Raw genomic sequence first — 24,575 nt, forward strand, 5'->3', positions numbered from 1 at the left:
TTTAGAGGGATACAAGGTGACAGATCACTGGAATAAATAATAAAAAGCAGTGGTCCCAAAATCGATCCTTGTGGTACGCCAGTGTTTAATGGCAAAGGTTTTGATAATTTCCCACCAATATTAACAGATTGACTTCGATTGCTTAGGTAAGATGTAAACCACATAATGACAGAAGCAGACATATGCATATGCCTAAGTTTATCTAGGAGAATTGTATGGTCTACAGAGTCAAATGCTTTACTGAGATCAATAAAAACAGTACCAGTCATTTCACCACGCTCCATAGCATGAAGACATTCATTCGTTAAGTCATGCAATGTTGTTTCAGTTGAATGCAATGGTCTAAACCCCGATTGGCAGCGAGGAATAAGATTATTTCCATTAAGGAATGAATAAACAGCCGAGTGCACCCATCTTTCTAAAATCTTTGAAATAATTGAAAGTATTGAAATGGGCCTATAATTGCTAGTATTGCATTTGTCTCCTCCTTTGTGAATCGGTGTGACAAATGCATGTTTCCAATCAGAGGGATACTGTTCACATTTAATTGAGAGGTTCAATACGTGCGTTAATGATTTAAATGAGATTTTCAATGAGACTAATTAAAAATAATTTGCGTTCTGTTATGACAAATGCTCATTTAAATAGCCTCATGATGGTTGGAATACATCGTGATAGGTGAAGCAACCTCGACCAAGACAACGTGGTTGACAGATTTCATGCAAAATTTCCAAAATATAGAATTTCACTTTCAAGAATGAGGATTTGAAAATAAATTAGATGGTTACATTGCATACTCTTTGTTTCTTGCTTTATTCGTGTATAAGAGACATGGTTTTGGAAGCTGGTGTCAACATTAGAAAGCATAGCCTACATGAAGTCATATTATAGCAACTCGATGCCTATCAAATAAGTAATAAAAATTCGCCATAATTCATCAAATATCCGTGGCTGTCTGTAATGCCAGATAATATAAAAACAAAGGTATGATTAGCAATCATACAGCGGGGATGTCCTCTTGCACTCCTGCAAGCATGCAAGGATCTCCCTGAAAATAACTCATCTCCTGCAAATAAATTCATAATATTTGCATGTTTCTACTACTTTATAGCAATTGTCTCATTGAAGTCAGTGGTGGTGGGTATCACCATGCGAAGCAAAATAAAATTAAATACTGTATGTTAAGAAAAGCTCATTTAATAACCAGATCTCAGGAAAGGATTTCTTCCAAATTGGGGCCCCTGAACACATCATGCAAAACTACAGATGGAGGGAGATGCAGCTGACTAAAACAATGAAATGAAATTCAGTTATACCATACAGTATTACTTACCAAGGGATTGTTAAGCTACAAAAAGAAAGATGAACAAGAGACTTGCAATTAACATGCAAAAATAATTAACTAATAAATCATTAGATTGCTTATGTGATTTTGCCTGCATTTTAAAGGAAATAATTGTCAGACACTAATTAATTCAATACTTTAAACAATCGAACAAAATACTTCTGGCCTTTCTTGTCACTAATACTTCAGAAATTTAATACAATACTATTAATCAGTTTCTGATTTAAAGAATAATGAAGAATGACATTTCAATGTTAATCTTGGACATTCTCATGTATTTTTAGTAATATTTTAAAACTAAAGTTATATAGGAAGTTCCAATTAACATTCATTCCTGCTTTTGTCATTATTTTATTTGTTAAAATTCTTTTTCATCCACCCAAGGACTTTTAACTATTACCAGGATAGGAAGCTGGCTGGTTTAAGCCGTCTAAGCCCCTCTCCCACCTAGGTTTATTTAACCTAAGAGTCGTACGATTTCTACGAGTTAAAACTCGTGATATTTGGAAAGGACCTATACGAGCTTATATTACGTGTTAGCTACGAGTAAGGTACGACTTTATGGAGTTGGTTACGAGTTATGTACGAGTTATGCCGAGCAGAGCACCGAGTTAACTACGAGATTATATGAGCCCCTCTCCCACCTAGTTTTATTTTGCCTAAGAGTCGTACGATTTCTACGAGTTAAAACTTGTGATCTTTGGAAAGGACCTATACGAGCTTATTACGTGTTAGCTACGAGTGAGGTACGACTTTATGGAGTTGGTTACGAGTTATGTACAAATTATGCAGAGCAGAGCACTGAGTTAACTACGAGATTATTAAGAGCGTAACAAGTTTGTACCGAATTAGATATACGACTTGGGTACGAGCCAACTCGGTGCGCTCGTACTTATTTGTACTCATTCTTGGGTGCTCGCATCAAACTCGTAGATGACAAAACCGCCAACGAGTATCCAGAGTAGTGTATGAGCTAGGTAGGAGTACCCCGAGTACTCTACGAGCTACCTACGAGTTCTTCGAGAGTTTACTACGAGTTATCTACTCGTGGCGATAATTTTGAACATGTTTAAAATTAGCGCCACAAGTTCAGAGCTGCTACGAGTAGGTAAGAGTGCACTCCGAGCATTCCGAATCGTCCTACGAGTTTTTGCCAAATTTGCCGAGTTAGCAACTCGGCATTCTCTTGTAACTCGTATGCTGAAAAACCCCCTAGTGGGAGAGGGGCTAAGAGCGTAACAAGTTTGTACCGAGTTTGTACCGAATTAGATACGAGTTAGGTACGAGCCAACTCGGTGCGCTCGTACTTACTCGTACTCGTTTTTGGGTGCTCGCATCAAACTCGTAGATGACAAAACCGCCGACGAGTATCCAGAGTAGTGTATGAGCTAGGTAGGAGTACCCCGAGTACTCCACGAGCTACCTACGAGTTCTTCGAGTTTACTACGAGTTATCTACTCGTGGCGATAATTTTGAACATGTTCAAAATTAGCGCCACGTCGAGTTCAGAGCTGCTACGAGTAGGTAAGAGTCCTCTCCGAGCTTTCCGAATCGTCCTACGAGCAGGGGTGGCGCCAGAGGGGGGCTGGGGGGCTATAGCCACAACGTGGTTGACAGATTTCATGCAAAATTTCCAAAATATAGAATTTCACTTTCAAGAATGAGGATTTGAAAATAAATTAGATGGTTACATTGCATACTCTTTGTTTCTTGCTTTATTCAAAATGTTTTGGAAGCTGATGTCAACATTAAAAAGCAATGAAGTCATATTATAGCAACTCGATGCCTATCAAATAAGTAATAAAAATTCGCCATAATTCATCAAATATCCGTGGCTTCCAGGGGGCCATTAGCCCCCCCCCCCCCATCGGGCAGGTCCTGGCGCCACCCCTGCCTACGAGTTTTTGTCGAGTTAGCAACTCGGCATTCTCTTGTAACTCGTATGCTGAAAAAAACCCCTAGTGGGAGAGGGGCTAACTTGAATTAGCCTTATGTGCGTTATTGTTATGCAAATGAGCCAGATAAGCACAATCTGCACATGCTCAGAAAAACAAAACTTTCCTTAGCGAACTTTCCCTTCGTATCGGCTAGGCGTACAGCAGCTAGGCCTAGCTTATGTTATTTTTGTTTGTTACGCACCACTGACTTAGGCTGTTTGTCATCACTTCAAGATGTCTACCGATTCGTGGAAAAGGCGTATTAAAATCCAAATATTGGAGTTTGTGAGCAATACATTTTAATTTTATATAGGTAAGTAGTAAGTATATGAATAATTTTAATGCACGAGTTAGTTGATAACTTCATTCCAATTTGTTTTGGGTCTTTTTTCTGCATTTTTATAAGCGGTTAGACATGGCCTAGGCCGGGTCTAGGCTAGCCTAATCACATCAATTTAAACTCAAATTTGTAGACATACTTGCCTTATATCTTAACTTCCAGGTGATTTTATTGGTAGACTAGTTTGTTTTTAAGTGTGTAAGTATGATTGATTTTCATGCCAAGTGAAATTAGTACCCTTATTTTGCTTTGTTTTACCGTACCGTAATTCTCAGCTAGGCCTAGCTGTACGCCTAGCCAATACGCAGTGTTACCATGGTGTGGCTAAGGAAAGTTTAGTTTTTTCTGAGCATGCGCAGATTGTGCTTATCTGGCTCATTGTGCTTATCTGGCTCAACAATACCGCACATAAGGCTAATTCAAGTTAGACGGTTTCAACCAGCCAGCTTCCGATCCTGGTAACAGTTAAAAGTCCTTGATCCACCAGTAAATGGCACATTTTGATGAAATAGACAAGGTAACTTGCTTGCACTATGTCCCACTATGAGACTAACAGACAGTATTTTAAATACTAGTACACAGGAAAATTGAATTTAAAGTTTGGTACCTTTAACTGCTTATGCCCATTTCCCATATGTTTTACAATGGTAGAGCACAATTTTAAAGTAGAAAACCTTGATAAACCCACACTAAAAACTATAATTTTTTTCAGTATCCCGATACGTGAAGATGCGGAACCGAATATATGAGTCACTTAACGCCATTATATCTTGATGTAAATTTCATTTTATTTAATCATAATTATAGAACACTAGGTGTAACAAAAAATTTTGTTTCCAAAAAATTCTCATCAAGTAGATAAGACGTTTTACTATAATGGAATAAAAAAATGGAATGAATTGCAAAATTGTTTAAAGGAAATTGAAAACCATAATACATTTAAATATTTACTTAAAAAACATTTAATAAAAACATAATTTTTTTTTTTTTTTTTTTTTTATGTTGCTTCTATTTTTATTGGTCGAGGACCCATATGGAAACAAGCTCATAGAGCTTATAGGGTTATCCTCTTGCTCTCATTTTTGTGTATTTATGTACTTGATTTTTTTGTTTTGATGTTATAATGATGAGGGCAATAAATAATAAACAAACAAACAAACGAACACTAATTATAATTGGTCAAGATGACTAAAAAATGCCACAATGTTACAATGACATCAATACGATTTACCTACCATAAAATAATCACGACAAAAAAGGCAGAATGGGTGAACACAGGTATCCACAACTTGGTAGGGAATTTGGCATCAAGTTATACTAAAGTGCGTTAAGGTGAACTTACTGTAGTAAACATTATGTATTTGAGAAAGGGATGCAGACCAAATTCAAAAGAATGGAAACTATCAAGAGGATTATAAATTTTGTTCGTCAAACGAGATGCAGTATTGATTAAATGTTAATCTCCAAGTGTTACGGAAATGTTCAAAAATTTAAATCATAGTAGCTCCACTTGCAAAATCATGCAAATGAAAAAAATATGTCTAACCTTCTTGATTCCTTGCTGCATATCTTCCCAATGCAAACTTGTCTCTCCTTAATTTTGCACCATCATATTGCACTTTCTTAGATTCCTTTGTGGTGCTCTCCAAAGAATAAAGATCATTGTTATGTTTTCTTCGGATGCCTCTTCTCATAGTTCCCTCTGAGAAAGACCGTTGCCGCAACGCATTCCCAATATTTTCAACAGGTAAATTAGGATGGCTTTTGGAAACACTGCCTGATCTTGGTCGCCTGATTACAATACACCTCGATGACTCATACGTAACTGGAATCACAGGAATTGGTTTGCCATCATCTTCATCTTCAGATTCCTCATCATCCATGTAAATAATAGAAATATACTTTGACTCTGAGTCACTTTCAGAAACTGGTTCCGGTAAATTCCAGTTTTTGCAATGTTCTTCACAGCAAATATTTCCTGTTGCATGATTATACCTCCGGATATGCCGACATTTCTGTGCTGCCAAAGAGCGGTCAACTTTTGTTACATGCTGACTACGTTTACGAAATGTCTGTAGTCCAATATCATCTACTCCAGCTCCTCTTCTCCTTCCATAAAGTCTCCTTGATGGCTTTCTTCTTATGCTCCTTTTGGACTTGACACACTTCACATCCCTACCATTCTTCCTTGGTAAAACTAAAGGCGGTGGAAGTGCAGGTGCCTTGTTGCTTCCTTGGGAATCTCGTCGGGACAAGTTTAGTGGCTCACATAGACCTTCATCACCTGAGATGTATTCATAATCACAGTTACCTTCATCAGTGTCAACTTGAAGATGTCTTTTTGAGTACATCACTCCACTATCTTGTGAAGAGATTGCTTCACCACATTCTGTTGGCAATGTTTCCATATTAATCTTTGTAAAATTACTAAGAGTATTTTTTTGTATGTACAAAGCAAGTTCTTCAGATGGAATATGTCTGTGAGAATCGTAGACATCTTCATAATCATGTGATGATTCAGTTGACATTTCGCTGTAACGCTTCAGAAACTCAGCTTGTTCGTCTAGACTCAGCTTAGTCCACACATCAAGGTGTTCATAATCCATCGAGATTCCCCTTGAAGTGCGTGCCTTACTATTCCTAAACCTTCTATTTTTACTTGATGTATCTTCCCGTCTCACACGAATGTGATCGTAATCACCAGAAATTCTTTCATTGCTACATGAATCAATACTCAAATCCCTGCCTACTTTGATGTGATCATAATTGCCTGATGAGTCAGAAGTTGTGCTCTGGCGAGGTACATTCTTTTTTACTGCTTTTGAATAATCTATATGATTATTAAATGTCCCTACTCTAATTTGATTATTACAATTGTAAGACTTTAAAACAGAATTTCCTAACAAACTTTGCAACTTGAAATTGCTTAAATTACCTTGTACATCAGCTCTGTTATCATCTTCATTGCTTTTCATGCTGTGAGTGCCATTGTTCTTTACTTTGCTGAAATTGGTTCTCTTATTGTTGAAAGTATGAGTTAAGTCTTCTTGCCAACTAATCTCCTTTAGTTTATGTTTGATAATGTTTTCCCCACTACCGGATGGTTCAGTAATATTATTATCACTTATTAGATTAGCATCTAAACCAAGTGTGTTGCTGTTATTGCATACTTCTAATGGCTTGCAGTTTTCAGGTAAATCAATGTCATACTCAGACACTAAAGAAACACGCTGTCGGTTTTTAAGAGCAACATTTCGTTTCATTTCTGCCAATTTTTTGCGCATTTTTTTTATATGTTCCATGGTATCATTTTTTAAGTCCTCCACATCCTGTACACCATCAGAGAGAGTGCTCTCTCGCTTCATTATCTCTAGAAGTTCATTTTCCTTGTCTGTGAACTCATCTTCTTCAAAAGAATCACAAGTGTTTATTCCTTCCAACTCATCTGAGAGAGAGAACTGTGAAATTGAAGATCTAACAGAACCATCTTCAAATCCATCAGAAGAAACAAATGACAGACAGCTATTGACTCTCACGACCTGAGAATCTGATGTGGATGATGACAATCTACTGGGACTTGGGTTACCAGATGATACCCCAGACTCACCCGGTTCTGGGGTGATGGACAATACATGCTGGAAGGATCTTTTTCTAATGTTTGTATCTTCATCATGGTCAAAGTCAGATGAGTCAACACTCTGCCATCCTTCATCCTCTTCATCATCCTGAAAATGTTCCTTAGTGTACTCAGTTACTGCATCCTGAAAATGAGTTAAAAAGTTTAATTAAAACTTATTGATCACATCAACATTTTTTTTAAACCTTTGAGGTCATTGCCGATATAATCGTACAGGCTACTTTTACTGCCTCAGTGTACAGTGTACAAGGATATAGTATATGGGAAAGTTTCCTGTCTGTTTTGCTGCCCTTATTTTGATAACTCAATGGTGGTGCAATCAAGCAGTCACACATCAATCTGGAATTCACTCATGTAAAAGACAACAGTGATTGCAGTAGGAATGTCTTTTGTCTCATAGAACGTTTTAATTAAAACTTACTGATCACATCAACATTTTTTTTTAAACCTTTGAGGTCATTGTTTGTATAATCGTACAAGCTACTTTTACTGCCTCAATGTACAGTTAGTAAGTGTACAAGGATATAGTATATTGGGAAATTTTCCTGTCTGTTTTGCTGCCCAAGACAACAGTGATTGCAGTAGGAATGTCTTCTGTCTCATATAACGTTTTGTCTTGAGTAAATTGGTATTTCAAGAATCAACTGGTTTGCTTCTTGATTCTTGATTCTTCTTAATCATATTAAAACAATATTAATATAACTTTTTATTTTTTTTCTTTTTGATGATTTTTTATTTTTTATGTTTATAAATTATAATCATCGTGTACACATTTTACATATCTTATATTGAATTTTATTTTATGTCAAAAGGTTCCTACTTTTTTGTTGGCTACTCAGCCCATGGTTACCTTTTGGACATTTGTAATATATAAATAATAAGTAAATATAAATTCAAACAATAAAGCATTTTTAAATGCTTACCTCAGATTTAAGTTTTTCAACAAAAATACTGTGTCCTTCAAGTTCCTTCAAATCTTCTTGTGATGATGCGAAGTCTGAACCCTCATCTAGCTTGATGTCCACATCATTGACATTGTTGGCCTCTTCATCGACGTCAATGACCTTCAAAGCAGACTGTTTCTTGAAATTACTCCTTCGACACCTACCTGGCTGTCGGCAGGAGAACCTGCGGTACCTATTAAAAATAGCATTGATGATCAATGTTTAAGTAAAACACACTTTTGAAAATCATGAAAATTGTATACATAGGATTAGTTTCAATTTAAAGTTAACCAAACCTGATAAATGCATGACCATTCATAAAAATGAACTAATAAAGTTAATAATAATCACAATGGCTTGTATTATTTTTTTCGGGTTTGTTTTATGTTATCTTGATCATCTGCCACTGTATGTTACTGTCAGTGGCAGCTCTAGGATCTAATTTTCTGGGGGGCTAAGCTGTCGGACATTTTAGATGTCAAAAGGACAGAGTTACTCAATTGTTCTCTTCTGAATTCAGTTGACACTAAAAATGAAACCGTATAAACAAGAATCTTTGATAAATGAATATATTGATAAGTGGACGTAAATTTATTAATTTTCAGTCTAACATTAGACTATTTATTAAAGAAATATATATATAAATTTCAATCATTATTAATATCCTCAAGAACTAAAGTATATATCAAATAAAAAGAAAGATTTATCTAAAAATGAAACCGTATAAACAGGAATCTTTGATAAATGAATATATTGATAAGTGGACGTAAATTTATTAATTTTCAGTCTAACATTAGACTATTTATTAAAGAAATATATATATATATAAATTTCAATCATTATTAATATCCTCAAGAACTAAAGTATATCAAATAAAAAGAAAGATTTATCTAAAAATGAAACCGTATAAACAGGAATCTTTGATAAATGAATATATTTATAAGCGGACGTAAATTTATTAATTTTCAGTCTAACATTAGACTATTTATTAAAGAAATATATATATATATAAATTTCAATCATTATTAATATCCTCAAGAACTAAAGTATATATCAAATAAAAAGAAAGATTTATACAACAAAGTAAAACTAATAAAATACAACACAATTATGATTTATCAAAATCCATCTCAGGTTTTTCAGTCAAGGAGGAATTAGGTTTAGACTAAGAAATAGAAGCATGAATAGTAATTATAAGTTTACTTTCAACTTTTAAGAGTAACGTTTTCCTGATAGGAAAGGGATAAAAACTGAAGACAGCCACTGATAATAAGCAGGAATCCATTAATTATTTCTTTGAAACTGCCACTGATGCAAGTTCAAAGTTCACTAATAAATGAATAAAATATGCAGGAATCCATTTGTGAGTCTGTATCACTGACATTGATAATGCAAGTGTTACATTATTTCCTGCACTTTTAAGGAAAATAGAAGTTATTTTCATTTTGTTTTGATAATAATAATAAACTTAGGACTTTTGTTGAAAATATTCTGAATTAAATTTATGACTAATGATATTATGATTCTTATTTATTAAGACATATTACTGTCCTTGAAATTACATACTCTATTAGATGTGAATCTTACTTTGTGACCTTTAACAAATGATTTTTTTCTAAAAGTTGATTATCATTTTCAGACACATAAATATGACAAAAAAATTTCCTAAGTAAAAACACAGACATATATTTACAACTTTAAATTTTGTGATATCCAGAAACCTCATGAACTAACCACCAACAGGACTACAGTATATGAGACTGATCAGAAATTTATATTTTCCATCAGCTTTTAAACTTTTGTATAGTATATATCATCACTATTATCATCATAAGTAAATATGTATTCTAAATCTAATCAATCCAGTCACATGAATAAAATTATAAAAAAAATCATCCTCATATTTTCTTAAGTTTCTCAACAGTACCTGGCAAACATACTAGTTCAAGAATGAGTCTAAAATGTCCCTGAGTATACACATCTCTACCTGGCTAACACACTAGTTCAAAAGCCTAAACTGTCCCTGAATTTAATTTCTTATTAGCTACTTACTTAAAAGCTGTTCTAAGTCGTACCATACTCCGTACCTCTGAGCAGCAACAGCTTATCTCACAAACCAGCAGTTCATACAGGGGGATGGAAAGTTCCACTTTTTAGAAAGGGTTGTCATTAAAAGGAGGATATCATTAATTAATTAATTGAACAAAGAGGAAATGTTAATTGGAGTGAGTAGTATTTGGAGGTAACGCATTAACTGTAAAGTGCAAGCTCTATAATTACCCAACCTACACAGAATGAATAGTTCCTAGTTTTCTATATCCAAAAAGAAAGTTGCTATATAAAATAAATAAATAAAAATGTTCTCATTATCATTAGTCTGTTAGTTTGTAGTTTCATTCATTTCACAGTGAAAATAAGTTGCCCTTTATATTTTTTGTGTTTCTATGCTTGAAGGTTACTTTGAAACTTCAGCATAAATAAAAATAAATAAAAAAACACACAAATAAAATTCTCTGGTCACATCTCCCATATTCAGGAATGTGTGATGTTTATGTACGCACCCCCACCCCCATATATTTTAAATAACAAACAAAAAAATTTTCTACATTGTCATGACATTACTTTTTAGCCTTTATAATTTTGAATTTTACTTTTCTCTCTTTAATATACTCTATCTGTTATATTTGTATTGAAGTCATCCATATTATTTGTACCCTTTTTTTAAAAACTGCCTTGTGGAAAACACCATTATGGAATACACGATTTGTTTCCATTTTAAAATAAAGTTGTTATTACTATATTATAATCGAGGATCTTCTAGTATAGAGTCCTGCTGTGTATACTTGTCACTGATTATGAGGCTGAAATTGATTAAAGGCTCTGGAACCCTACCTGTACAATATCTAAGGTAAGCCTAAATCCTAACAGGCTCTCCCCCCCCCCCCCCCCCCCAAACACAGATAGGGATTCTACTATGAGGCATTTTATGTCATTTTGAGTTGTTTTTGAATAAATTATGCTTAAAGGTAGTACATAGGACAATAGGCCATGGGCGCAGATCATGGAGGAAAGGGACACGTCCCCCCTCATATTTTTAACTTTTCGATTAAAATTTAATTTCATAAGTCAAGAAAACGCCTAAAAATTATCAAAATGAACTGCATAAATAAAGTTCTAACAAAAGAGCACTGTACAGCCAGAGTACATGATGAAGAATTTTACTATAAGAGTGTCATTTCTGGCCGTCTAGCAGCATTATGCCCTCAAATATTCTCACGCCTGTCCCCTCCAGCTTTCAAAACAGATGGGGGTTGGATAACACAAACATTTAAGGCCCCCCCCCACCCAATGCCACAACTGCCAAGGACAATGGAATTTAAAAGCAAGCACCAAGCGATTCCACACAAATAATTTACAACAACAACCAATTATTACAAACATGGGCGAATCAATGAGTGCAAGTTTAAAATTCTATTATCCACTATTTTACGGATGTTTGGATCAACACTTGATGAGTCAAGTTACATCCAGATTGATGAGCTCATTCCTACCACATATAAAGATCATAGTAGTTCATGAAACATTGGTATCAATGAAGAGGACAAGAAATTACATAATGTAGACAATATTAGAATGTCTATTATTCATAATTCTATTTCTGTGTCAGATGATGCATCACATGAATACCCAGAAATAGAATTATCTCCCTTTAATGATTCAATTTCTGATTAAAATCATCAACAAGTTGCTACAAAATTAAAGTCAACGATATTATACAAGCCAAAGTAAAAATGTCAAATATCCTAAAGGGAAGGTTATTCTTCCTGTTCATCGCTTGAAAACTTCCTTCTGAAATCAGAGTCTTAATAATTTAAGGCCACTACAGACGCACTGACACTTTTTCAATCATCAACCATCACTTTGTGACACACTTCCGTGTACATCACTACAATCATCTCCCTTATAAACTAAACATCCTTACAATACTACTGATACGTGATACGTAAGTGAAATATTTTCTGGCCATTTATTGATTGTACAATACAATTCTATCTGTACAATACAATTCAAGTGTACCACTTTGAAAATCAGTGTAATAAGTACTGAAAGTGCCTACAGTTAAAAGAAAGAATAAATAAATAAATATCTGTAGTTAGAAATGATGCCACAGGATCTTAGAATTAAAAAAAAAATATTCTAAAGGCTTGTTTATACTTCAACGATAACAATAACGATAAAAAAGCTAAAAAGCGATTGTTCATATAGAAAACAAAAGAAATATGAGAAGTTTGTACACTAGGAAGATTCGATTTATCGTGTATACGATTACAAAATATTTTTAAAAATCATATCAGATCACGTTATAATCATGAAAAAATGATAAAATCGTTGCTACTACGATTACTACGATTTTAATGTTTTTCCATGATTATGACGTCATCTGATTTGATTTGTTAAAATACGTTGTTATCGCATAACTGATAAATCATTATCAAACCGTTCTAGTGTACAAACTTCTCTTATTTCTTTTATTTTCTATGTGAACAATTGCTTTTTAGCTTTTTTATCGTTATCGTTGAAGTATAAACAGGCCTTTAGTCTGTTACACTAGGATATGCAGAGGCAGACTGGGACCCAAATACTGTAATTACTGGTATTTCAACACTCAAATACAATTTCCAATTTTAAAATGAAAATAAAAATCAATTAAAAGTATTATAGTTAATGAAAAGTTTATTTACGATAATTCAGTTTAGTGTAGTTAAGTTTCTTTCAGTAGGCCCTAATGTGATTTTCTTTCTTAATAAGTATATTTTTACCTTTTTTTTCAATTTCTGTTTTGGTCGAGTTGTACAATGCCTTTACGGCCTTGTTGAAAAACACCATTGTGGTGAACAATGTTTTCCGTAGTTAAATAAAGTTTTTATTATTATTATTACTATGGGGTATTAGAGTGTAACATAATACAATTTTTGATCACTTCAGATGTATAATCATATGTACTTTTAAAATGAATATTTACTCACTTAGATGCATGACCTTTAAGACTTGAAACATTCAAAACCACTTCTGAAACAAAAAGTAAATAATTATTTAAATAAATCGGAATAATTATGTTTTCAGAGATTTAGACATTGTAAAAATCCTTAAATTGCCAACTTATTCCAGGATTATTAAAAACATTAAAGAAACTGGATGTGTCGATTAGTTGTCATGAAATTTTTTGTCTGTCTAATTTTTGTTTGAAAAGTTAATAAAGTATGTAAATTACAAGGTAAGCATTTAAAATATTAAATTTTATTTTAAATTTTGTTAAACTCAATACAGGGACTATATATTTAAAAATGGGCATTAAATGATAAATTAATCATCAGAAGACATAGCACAATGAAACTAACTTCCAATCTTAAATTTATAAATTTACTATTAGACAAAAACACATGAAACTAGCTTCCATTCTCAAATTTCCTGTTACTGTAATACTGACTAGATGAATACACTGAAATCAAAAATATATATATAGATTAAAAAAGGAAACTACCTTTTGCCAATAGATTATGATTTTACAATTAGCTAGAAATTACAGAATGTATTTTCAACTATAGAGGACAGCAATCATTTTACAAAAGAATTTCAAACATGAACCAGAACAGATGTACTCTATAAATTATTACCATAACATTCAGATTTCATTGCTGAATCACCAAGTTTGTCCTCAGTGCTATCATTGTCATCTGGTATAACTGGATGCATGCTGCCAGAATCATCAACTTGAATGTCACTGTAATCATCTGATGGAAGCTCATAGTTGACATAAGTGTGATCATATGATCCTTCAGTGGAATCTGATGACAGAGCACCTTCTGAGACAGTAGATTGGTCATTGGCTGCAGTTTGTAAATCATTTTCAAGAATGATGTATTCACCAGAAACCGTATCACAAAAATCACCAACATTGACATACTCATGGGTTCCTTCACCATCAATGTTATAATTAACATACTCATGCTCATCAATATCCTTATCAGATATTTCATGTTGAATTTCATTACTATCTGATTCTGGTTTGACATATGCATAAATTTCTGATTCAAAATCGGTTGTTTCTGCCCTGGAATTTGTGTTAGATTCTGATTCAACATCCATGCATGTTTTTGGATTGGTATCTGTGCATGTTCCTTGTTCGCCATCTGTGCAAGCTTCTGGTTCGGTATCCAAGCAAGTTTCTGTACTGACATCCATGCACACTTTAATGACATTATTTTCATTTTTCATATCAAAATTGTTGTCGTCGTTTTCTATAGTACTATCTGCTAGGTGTTCACAATTTGATACATCAGTATATTCATCTGAGATTGTGATCTTTGGAATGTCATGTTTAGCACTGAAGACTGCAGCATCTTGGTTGCAAGTACTGGAGGTGGGGTTGGATTCAAATTCTGATGGAATGTCACTGGACATTGATTTGGAAATCAAGTTTGACGGAATCATCTTTGACAGTAGTACTGCTGAGTGACCTTTGGAATTCGGTTTGGGTGGAATGTGTCTGGGCAATGGTTTAGGAATCCGCTCTGAAGAATCAGCATTAGAAATCAATTCTGATGAAATGTCTCTGTGTTGTGATACAACAGCTGAGGGTGATGGTTTGGAATTTGGTTCTAGTGGAATGTCTCTAAAAGATGTTTTCATATTCAGTTGTGATGGAAGGGCTTTGTATGATGGTTTTGAAGTCGGTCTTTGCGAAATAGATTTGGATGATGATTTAGAGTTTAATAGTGGTTGAAAATTCTTTGGTAATTTTCCACCAGCCTGAGATAATGCAGAGTTCTGATTCTGATGAATCAGAATAGGATTATCACTTACACTGCACTCCATTTTTAGTCCTTCTTTTTTTGACCGCAGCATCTTTTCAAATAATACACGCTGTATTTTGACATTGACACCACTTCTTGGACGGGGTTCTGGTTTAGAATGCATGTCAGCTACTTCAAAATTTGACTTAATTCTTTCAAAGTTCTTTCTTACTTCTGTACTTGATTTATTTGCGTTTACAGAAATTGGCTGTTTAGCGGTCTGATTTCTTGGTGCTGGAGTTGGGATGTTTGCTGATTTCTCTTCCCATTCAATTTTGCAGCTTATCTTTTCTAAATCATCCTTGGAATTCTTGTCATCATAAAGTGTTTGAATCTTGACAAAATGTCCTATGGGGCAAACTTGAAGCTTTCTTCCATGATGCTGCACTCTTACATGGAAGGTAGACTTTGGTTTGGGAGCAACCGGAGGGGCATTTTTGTGTGTGATTACTGAGACATTTCCATCTTCATTTGTAATCAACATTAATTTTTTGTTGCTAGCTTTGTTGAACTGCTGTTTTTTTAAGAAATTTGGTTTCACTGGAATATGTGGCTTGACTGGTTTAGCATATTTTGACTTGTGGAGTTGCAAGGTTGTCATCTGATCTGAATGATCTATTTTTCTTTCCGTCATGTTGTAGTCTGAAAAAAAAACATCAAATCCTTGATTAATGAGGTACACTCTATTTATGAACGTTAATTATCATACTTTCAATGAAACTAATCATTATATAGCTTACTTGTTGACCAAAATAACCTTGAACAATTTTAAATTTAATAAAGTTTTAATTAAAAATCTTATTGTTTCAATCAAACTCAATCATATATCAATATGTTCTACACCCATGGGCAGTTGAAATAAAAGTAGGTTCTTTAGTAAATTTGTTTATTCATCATCCTATTATTTCACTCACATTTACAGCAAGCAAGCAACTAGCCAATTACAGGATTGAACGTTGCTTTACAAATTTTTTTTTTTTTTATTCAACTTTAGATACTAGCACCAAGGATAAGCCAAACAGTGAACTTAATCAATCTTCAAAGTGGCAAACCCATCACAACACAAACATACGTGTACACAAGATGCTCTACATAAGACTACTGTTTGTCTCATTATGAGGCTTAGGGGGTGGAGTTGCTTTGGTCGTGAGAAAAATCATGTTACCATGACAAGAATTGAACCCAGGATCATGGGATGGGAAAACAAACATCTTACCACCAAGCTATTCAACTCCACTCCAGAATAAAGGACTTAATCACATACAGTAGGAAGTGGAGTTGTTTTTTTGTCATGAGAAAAGATTCATACTTTCATAAGAATTGTTTATTGCCCACTTATGGATATTAAAACAAAAATTACTTAATTAATTACAGCAAATTATAATTTAAAAAAATACTCACATGGTTGGTTACTGTGCCAAAGAGCTTCCTGGGGTAATGTATGAGTGTGTGTATCACCTACTGTATGAGTGTGTGTTCCGGTGTGTGTATCACCTTCTGACTTTTCCAAACACAATAATCTGAGATAACAACATGGAACATTAACTGAATAGTTTTCATAATCAAATTCCAATTTAAATCCTATATTCATCATGTAGAAAGGAACAGAGAACACAGCCTATAGTTCAAACCTTGCTATGCAAGCTGCAGTTTGCTAAACAGTAAATTTAGAAACTGCTGATTCTTATTTAAACATAACAAGGTGATGATTAGTTACCAAGTAAAAATAACAACTTACAAAGACTCAATATTAGTTGACATTGACGTTACAAATACCTAGATGAAATAGTATCAATGAGATTCAATGTTAGCAGTCAGATGAAATAATATAAACAAACAATGATTCAATCTTAGTAGATGTCTGGTATACAGCAACAATTGTTTGGTATCACCTACAACATCCTTATTGCTGAATCATCCATGAAGCATGCAATTAAGAAATGTCTGTGTATACTACTGTATACAATGGTATATTGTACTGTACACTAATATGCACAATATACAATATACAAAGGTACACTGTACTGCACCTTATTATCCAGTATATAGTATACCATGGTCAATACATGGTATACAGATGAAATGAGTACATACGTGCTGGCAACATCCAAAGAGATAAAACGAAAATGATTTTAATGATTGAATAAAAATAGAAAAATTTTAATTTCCTAGTTTTAGTGGGTTTTTTTTTTTTCGTCAATTCCTAATATTACTATGACATGTGAATTTCATCCATGTAACTTTCATATTTTTGGCACAACAAAAAAAAAAAATAGAACAGCATCCTGATTTCCTTACTTGATAAATCTTTTGCCTACCAGTGGTGTGCACCACCAGCATTTCAGCCAGCATTATTGTAACAAAAGTAAATTATGCATGATAATATAATAGAGTAGGCTGCAGGCACAGTCTGCTCATTACAAAATGGATATTTTAGCAAGGCTAACAAACCACTTTCATCTGATTTATGTTTGAAGGCCTTAGTACTTTCAAAGCACACTAATAATACAACCGACACATTTATAATATGAGAGGGGGCATCCGACACAAGTATTAAACTCTCTGCCTCCTATTATCACTAAAGGTAAGGTGGACCGGACTGTCCACATTAGTCACGGCCAATGGACCTTTCCGCTACGTCCTGGACATTAGATATTGTTGCTAAGGGGCTAAGACGGCAGTGTTAAAACATACGCGAACACGTGCGTTTGTGGGACAACACGTGTGTTTGTGAGATGCACACATATTCCTAGCGCTGTTCTAATTGGTCTGTTGTTAAGTTTGACTAACACTCCGTTAAGGTCTATTGTCTGGAACCTTTTATTCTTTTCTTGCTTTTTTTTTTTTGTTTTCTTCTGTTATTTCTTTTCTTTTCATTTCCTGAGCGCTCGCATTGAGACTTTTTGTATAATGCGCCTTATAAGTCGAAGATTGGTTTGGAACCTGGGCCCGAATGTCTGCCACCAGCCAAGTATTATTATTTCTCTTTATTGCATACAAAAGAACAAAAAGAATACAGGTACGATAGTATGCAATAGGAGCCAAGAAAAATAGCCAAAGCTAATCAAGCTTGAGTCCCTTTCAAATTAAACATTAATACAATACATATGATAAAATATAAATTAATAGTATTAAAAAAATGTAAAAGGCATCATACTTAATATTCATTAAACAAAATGTCTTTAATTTTTGAAACAAAATTTGTTCTTTTTTGTGGTCTCTTTCAATTAATATAGCAAGGAATTCCACAATTTAGCACCAGTATAAGAGATTCTGAATTGACCTACAGTAAATTGGTTCTACAGTTGGGAATGACTAAATTGTAATCACGGTTAAGTCTTGTTCTATGGGTATGGTTAATGTTACTAAAGTAGTCTGTTAAAGTATGTGGCAATCTATTGTTAAAAAGATCAGAGATAAAATTTAAAGTAAATAATTTATGTAGTTTACATGTCTAGAATTCGAAGATTATAAAATAAAGGTGCAGAATGGGCTTTATGATCTGAAAATGTAATAATACATCTGACACATATTTCTTGAGTGCGTAAAAGTATTTGTAGGTGTGAATTGTATGTGTTGCCCCATACCTCAATACTAGGTAAGTAGTAGTACAGTAGTACGAGACAGTAGGAAGTCCGAATCAAGTAGAGAGACTGGTGGTGCATTGTCCGCCTAGGCCTACACCAAGGCCAGCTAGGCCTTGGGTCTATGATAATGATGTGTCATGATTAACATGTTTTATCTAACTAAATGTAACCCATTACTTACAGTGACGGTTTTAGTTGGAAACACCATTGCTAGTACGACATGACACCTCCTAGGCTAAATCACTAATCGACGTTTCTACCTCTGGCTAGCACTTTTCCCATTCTTCTTCAACCTCATCATCATCATCATCATCATCATTGTATTGTTTATACCGGAAGTATGAAAGAAGTAGGCAACCGGAAATAAAACCGCTGCGGTCATACTATACTGAACCATTAATTTAAGTAGGTCACTTCTAAGTAATATTGAACATTGATAACGAATTTAGGAATGTTAAGTAATATAAATCTCCTTTTATTTTATTAAAAATTTTATTTATTTAGATACGGTAATTTTAGAAAATAAATGTGATATATTTATTTTGCAAGAAACGGTTTTTGTAAAGACAAACACCCCTAAAAGTATGGTAGACTGTTCCTTGTGACTTTGATGGGGTTAAAGAAGGTGACACTCAATTCTCGGAGTGTAGTTCCTTTGATTTGAGTCATCATTCTAAAGTAAGGAGTGTCGTCCAAACTTTAGGTATGTTTTTACGGGTTTTTTTCAATATAAATTGAATATATCGGGGAAAAACAAACATTTTAACACAAAGTTATTCGATTTGGTAGGGCTAGTGTTAACCAATCCTGAGAAAAGTAAACTTGATTGAATGTGATGTATGAGGTAGCCTAGCAGGATTTATTGTGTACTAAAGAAGTATGGCCTAGGCCCTAGTACTACTAACTACTACTAGGCCTATGGCAGGCCATATAGGCCTAGTACGCCTACAGTAGTACTACTAACTAGCAGTAAGCTAGGCCTAGGTGTCCTATTATTTAGGCGAGGCCTACCTGTACCTGGTGTAGGCCTTGGAAAGTTAAGGGGTTATTACTAGTGTAGTACTACTCTACTGTATGGTTTCATTTCATAAGTATTTCATTATAACTCACCACTTAAATGAGTGGTGCAATATGCTAGTAGGCCAGTAGTGGCCCTCTACTACTAGTAGCCTCTCTTGTCTTCTTAAACTGTTGAGTAAAAAAATACTTTTGGCAATTTAATCGAACATATTTCTTTTTCAGTTTGTGTTTATGACCCCTAGTGGCACATAAATTCTGACGTACTAAAAAATAATTCACTATCAATATTTACTTTATTTGTCAAAATTGTGTATGTTTCAATCATATCCCCTCTAAGTCACCTGTCTTCCAAATTTAAAAGTACATAATCTTTCCTCATAAATCTTGCCACACAAACTAGGTAAAATAATATCTTTTTTAAAATATGGGGACCATGCCTGAATTGGAAATTTGAGGTGGGGTTGTACTAAACCAATATAGAGTGATCTAATCATAGAAACAGACTTACAGGACAGAGAGTTGTTATACTGTATAATGACTAGAGGAGGTCTAACGCTGTCCTCTAAACAGCGACCGTAGCCTAAAGGCACAATACCATTAGGAAAAGACAAACTGCCATTTACGAAGACCGTTAATGAGCAATAATGATAATGATGGGCTATCGTAGAGACAGGCTTCCACATCACTACGAGGCGAGGACAAACAACAAACCAAGAGTCTGAGGTTGCTTCAGTAGTAAAACCCTATGTGCAGTTCATAGTACAACCATTGTTCTTTTGGCTGTTCTGTTCAAAATTTCACAGCTTAAATATCACCAAAAAAAACACAAAAAAAAACAAACTTTCGATTGCTGATTGATCGTACGGAAAGCATGATTTACCACTCTTTCCAGTCGGACTTTATCCTCCTTCAAAGTTACATGGAACCATACTAAAAACAGTAATGTAGGACACCCTCAATCACTGATGTGTAAAGCATGCAGTTTACATTGATGTTGAAAATACAACACAAATGGCGTTACGGGAAGCCAGAAGCTTGAAAAGTATAAGAACGCATTGCTTAACTAGTGTGCAAAATTTTTTGAGTGCATGAATTCTTTTTTTTCAACATAAAAATGCTGATATTAGTGTTACAGTATGGAGGGTGGGGGTCATTCCTTGAAATAGGACCATATAAAGAATAAGATTGATTTTGCCCGGGAGATGGTTCAAGGGTGAGTTTGATGAAATTGTGACGGTTGTCTGGTATGGTAAGTATGGACTTGGTGGTTTTTGGTGAACTCTTTCATTAACGTATTTGGTACAGAACAGGTTGACGAGGAACATAAAACGGCAAACATTCAAGTTAAATCATTATCAAATAGGTTTAAAAAAAAATTAGCTGTGTGGTTGTGCCATCGCACTACAGAAATAGAACGAATTGGCCTTTTTTAAAAGAGGTGGAATTTGTTGAGGTGAATCTTGTCTGTATAGAGTACCGCAGTCGTGTCGTCACGACCCCAGGTGGCGCTCTCTGTTGACAACAGACGTAGGTTACCGTTCATTACGCCTGAATGACTTCATAGGCTTTCTGGTATACTGTAGGCATTTTAAAGTCTACAGTAATATTTTACCATCAAAATGTACTAAAATACAAAAGCTCGCATTATATTAGTCACATCTAATCGTCAATTAAAATTTACAAAGAAAAAGTAAGATACAACATCTTAATAATTACATTAGAAATTGGGATCAATGGTTTGTCAGTGGAGAAAATGGCGTCGGGTTGAACGCATTTTGCAACAATAGCAACGGAGTAGTATCACGTGGTATCGTGACATAACACGGTTGTCTGGTATGGTAAGTATGGACTTGGTGGTTTTTGGTGAACTCTTTCATTAACGTATTTGGTACAGAACAGGTTGACGAGGAACATAAAACGGCAAACATTCAAGTTAAATCATTATCAAATAGGTTAAAAAAAAAATTAGCTGTGTGGTTGTGCCATCGCACTACAGAAATAGAACGAATTGGCCTTTTTTAAAAGAGGTGGAATTTGTTGAGGTGAATCTTGTCTGCATAGAGTACCGCAGTCGTGTCGTCACGACCCCAGGTGGCGCTCTCTGTTGACAACAGACGTAGGTTACCATTTATTACGCCTGAATGACTTCATAGGCTTTCTGGTATACTGTAGGCATTTTAAAGTCTACAGTAATATTTTACCATCAAAATGTACTAAAATACAAAAGCTCGCATTATATTAGTCACATCTAATCGTCAATTAAAATTTACAAAGAAAAAGTAAGATACAACATCTTAATAATTACATTAGAAATTGGGATCAATGGTTTGTCAGTGGAGAAAATGGCGTCGGGTTGAACGCATTTTGCAACAATAGCAACGGAGTAGTATCACGTGGTATCGTGACATAACACTGTAGTACTCTACTGCCCCTGGATGTAAGGTAAAACTAAGCTGCCGAGTACAGAATTTTTGTAAGTGGACTTGGGAACGTGGAGCAGAGTTTGGTGATAATGCCTGTATTACGTGAGATGCTTTTGGAAATGTAAAAGATTTTGGTCAATAGTGACCCCATGAATTTTGTCGTCACCACACGGTTAACTATAAAACCATTTTTAAAAAAACATCACAAGGCAATGAACACTTTGATTTACTAAAAGAACATAGAATGGGTTTTGTTTAAAGTGAGGTGATTTGCATTTATCCTCTCTATTTTATAATTGTGCTTTATCTATTTTATAATTGTGCTTTATATATTTTACATGTATTACTGTATTTGTTTTGTTTTACTGTATGTTTTGTATTTGTTATGAGGGCCTCTTTGAGTCAGCATCACTGTAAGAGCTATCCTCATAAAAGAAAGTTGATAAATAATTAAAATGTGACTATTTTTTTTTTTTTCATTTCATTAATTTAGCCGAAAACAATTACAATATAAAAGGAAAAGAACAAAAAAACAATAAATGTTGGTCTCTGATTCCCCACAAGGGCCGGCGAGATAACCAAAAAGTAAAATAAATTACTATCAAAATACGAGTCTCCATCCGATGTGGTGGAATCAGAAAACAGCAAAACACAAAAAAAATGTAATATAAATATAAATATAAATTACAATATAAAATAATAAGCATTTCAATTACAATCATTAGAAGCATCCTTATATTATTTTAAAAACTATTATGAGTATAAAGAAGGGTAGTAACATTGCTGTGAGTGAAAAACAGTAGAGTCAGCAAATAAAATAAAAGAAAGGCGCTTAGAAAAATTGCAAAATCATTTATGAAGAGATTGAAATGTACCGGTCCAAGTAAAGATCTTTGAGGGACACCAAAATATATATCACAGAGTCCCAATGACTCATTACATATATTACCAATTGAAGCAAAATTGTTTTCTGGAACAAAGATAACTTTTGAACCGCTCCAAGGATTTTCCTCATAAAATGATCACGCTTCGAGTAGAGAATTGTGTGATCGATTGAATTAAAAGCCTTGGAGTCCAAAAACAAACCAATAATGTGATGTCGTTTGTCAAAGGCAGCAGTGACAAAATCAACAAACTTTCAAAGAGCATGGGAAGTAAGACTAAGAGTATTTTTCTCAAGTATTAATAAAACTTATAGTTAATACTAACCTAAATATGAATTATTTTTAACTAGCATTATATACCGGTGCTCCGCAGGGTGTTAAATGAGTGTGAAAAGGTGGCGAGGCATAGTTGAATGTTATGGGAAATTGAGGAGGCAATCATTGAGGATGTTATATTTATCTTGTCATTATTTTTCTAAAGGACCTCTAAATGTAGATAATGTTTTGCGTGAGTGTCTCTGCCGAATAATCCTTGTGAGGAATTGTCCATCTTGATAATGGAGTACAGTAATAATAGTAATAGATGGGTTTATATAGCACAAATAAATGAGGTCTCTATGCGCTTGACAATATTGTAGGTAAGAAAACAATGAAAAAAAACTATAAATTATAAAAATTAATAGAATGGTACATACGGTAATATTAAAAGAAAATACCATTCAATTTTGGGAAGAACGCGTCAAAGGACAAAGTCAAGGTCACAGCAATTCAATTTTTACCCCAAGCATAAAAGAAAATAAGGGAATGGACCCATCAAACCCGGCCTGACTATTGTTCAGTACTCATGCACAGGGAGGAATAAATAATTGATTGGCCATCATACACAGCCTGCGTAGGCCAATTGTTTGGTATTCATGCACAGGGCGAAGGTATCCACTCTATGGAGTGACTGCTCTAGTTCCAGTATGTTCTCATCGTACTCCTTGGTATATTTTCAGACAACTTCTCTTTTGAAAATTGGATATTTTTTATTTTGTTTTATTTGATAAAATGTTCAAAATTCAGAGAAATCACATTGATAAATTCCAATATGTGTTCATATGATACTCCTCGATATATTTTTATTTTATTCTTTAAATTGTGAACTTGTAATGAAGATGTAACAACTACACTATATTGAAAAATGAATTTTATTCTGTTTAGATGATGTTTCGAAAAAGAATTCACATTCCAATATTTTATGGGCATGTGAAATGTTTCTAATAAAAAAAAATGTATATAATTTCAGTTAATTAATAATTTACATTATTTAACCGGTTTGGATGGCCTACTCAGTGTAAATAAACATGCACATACTGTACGCCATTTAAATGAGTAACAACTTACTGTATTTTATGTTTTTGGGAGTTGGAAAGAAAAAAAATCAAATTAATCGTTTTACTATTATTCTAAAATATATTTATTCAAAGAAGTCAACTGCTCGTTTTAATAACTTCCAACTATAGATGGCAATATAGCCTAAATAAATAACATCACATCCCCCTTTCTCTGAAATTTGTTCAACAGCGATAATGGAAATTATAAAAGCATTGTTACTTAACTAC

At 34.0% G+C, this 24,575-nt stretch overlaps 2 protein-coding genes across 3 annotated transcripts in view; one reads left to right on the forward strand and one right to left on the reverse strand.

Moving 5' to 3' along the window:
* The window catches only part of LOC117101869, a gene marked incomplete in the record, with an annotated part of 25,336 nt that extends 6,367 nt beyond the window's left edge, over positions 1–18,969 (reverse strand). The window contains 6 exon segments of the mRNA XM_033241985.1: positions 6,558–7,383; positions 8,183–8,396; positions 13,231–13,273; positions 13,879–15,699; positions 16,459–16,577; positions 18,826–18,969. Of these exon segments, the coding sequence (XP_033097876.1) occupies positions 6,558–7,383; positions 8,183–8,396; positions 13,231–13,273; positions 13,879–15,691 (2,896 nt within the window).
* Positions 18,970–19,249: 280 nt separating this feature from the next.
* LOC117101871 (protein kinase C iota type-like) overlaps positions 19,250–24,575 on the forward strand; it is a 49,223-nt gene continuing 43,897 nt past the window's right edge. The window contains exon 1 of one of the 2 annotated variants that reach the window (XM_033241986.1): positions 19,250–19,347. The gene's annotated coding sequence lies outside the window, so the exon portion shown is untranslated. The remainder of the gene's footprint in view (positions 19,348–24,575) is intronic. The other variant, XM_033241987.1, reaches the window with a different exon arrangement.

This window comes from Anneissia japonica, unplaced genomic scaffold, assembly GCF_011630105.1.
Source record: "Anneissia japonica isolate Jap-2015-1 unplaced genomic scaffold, ASM1163010v1 scaffold4988_len2956909_cov206, whole genome shotgun sequence".
NCBI lineage: Eukaryota > Metazoa > Echinodermata > Crinoidea > Comatulida > Comatulidae > Anneissia > Anneissia japonica.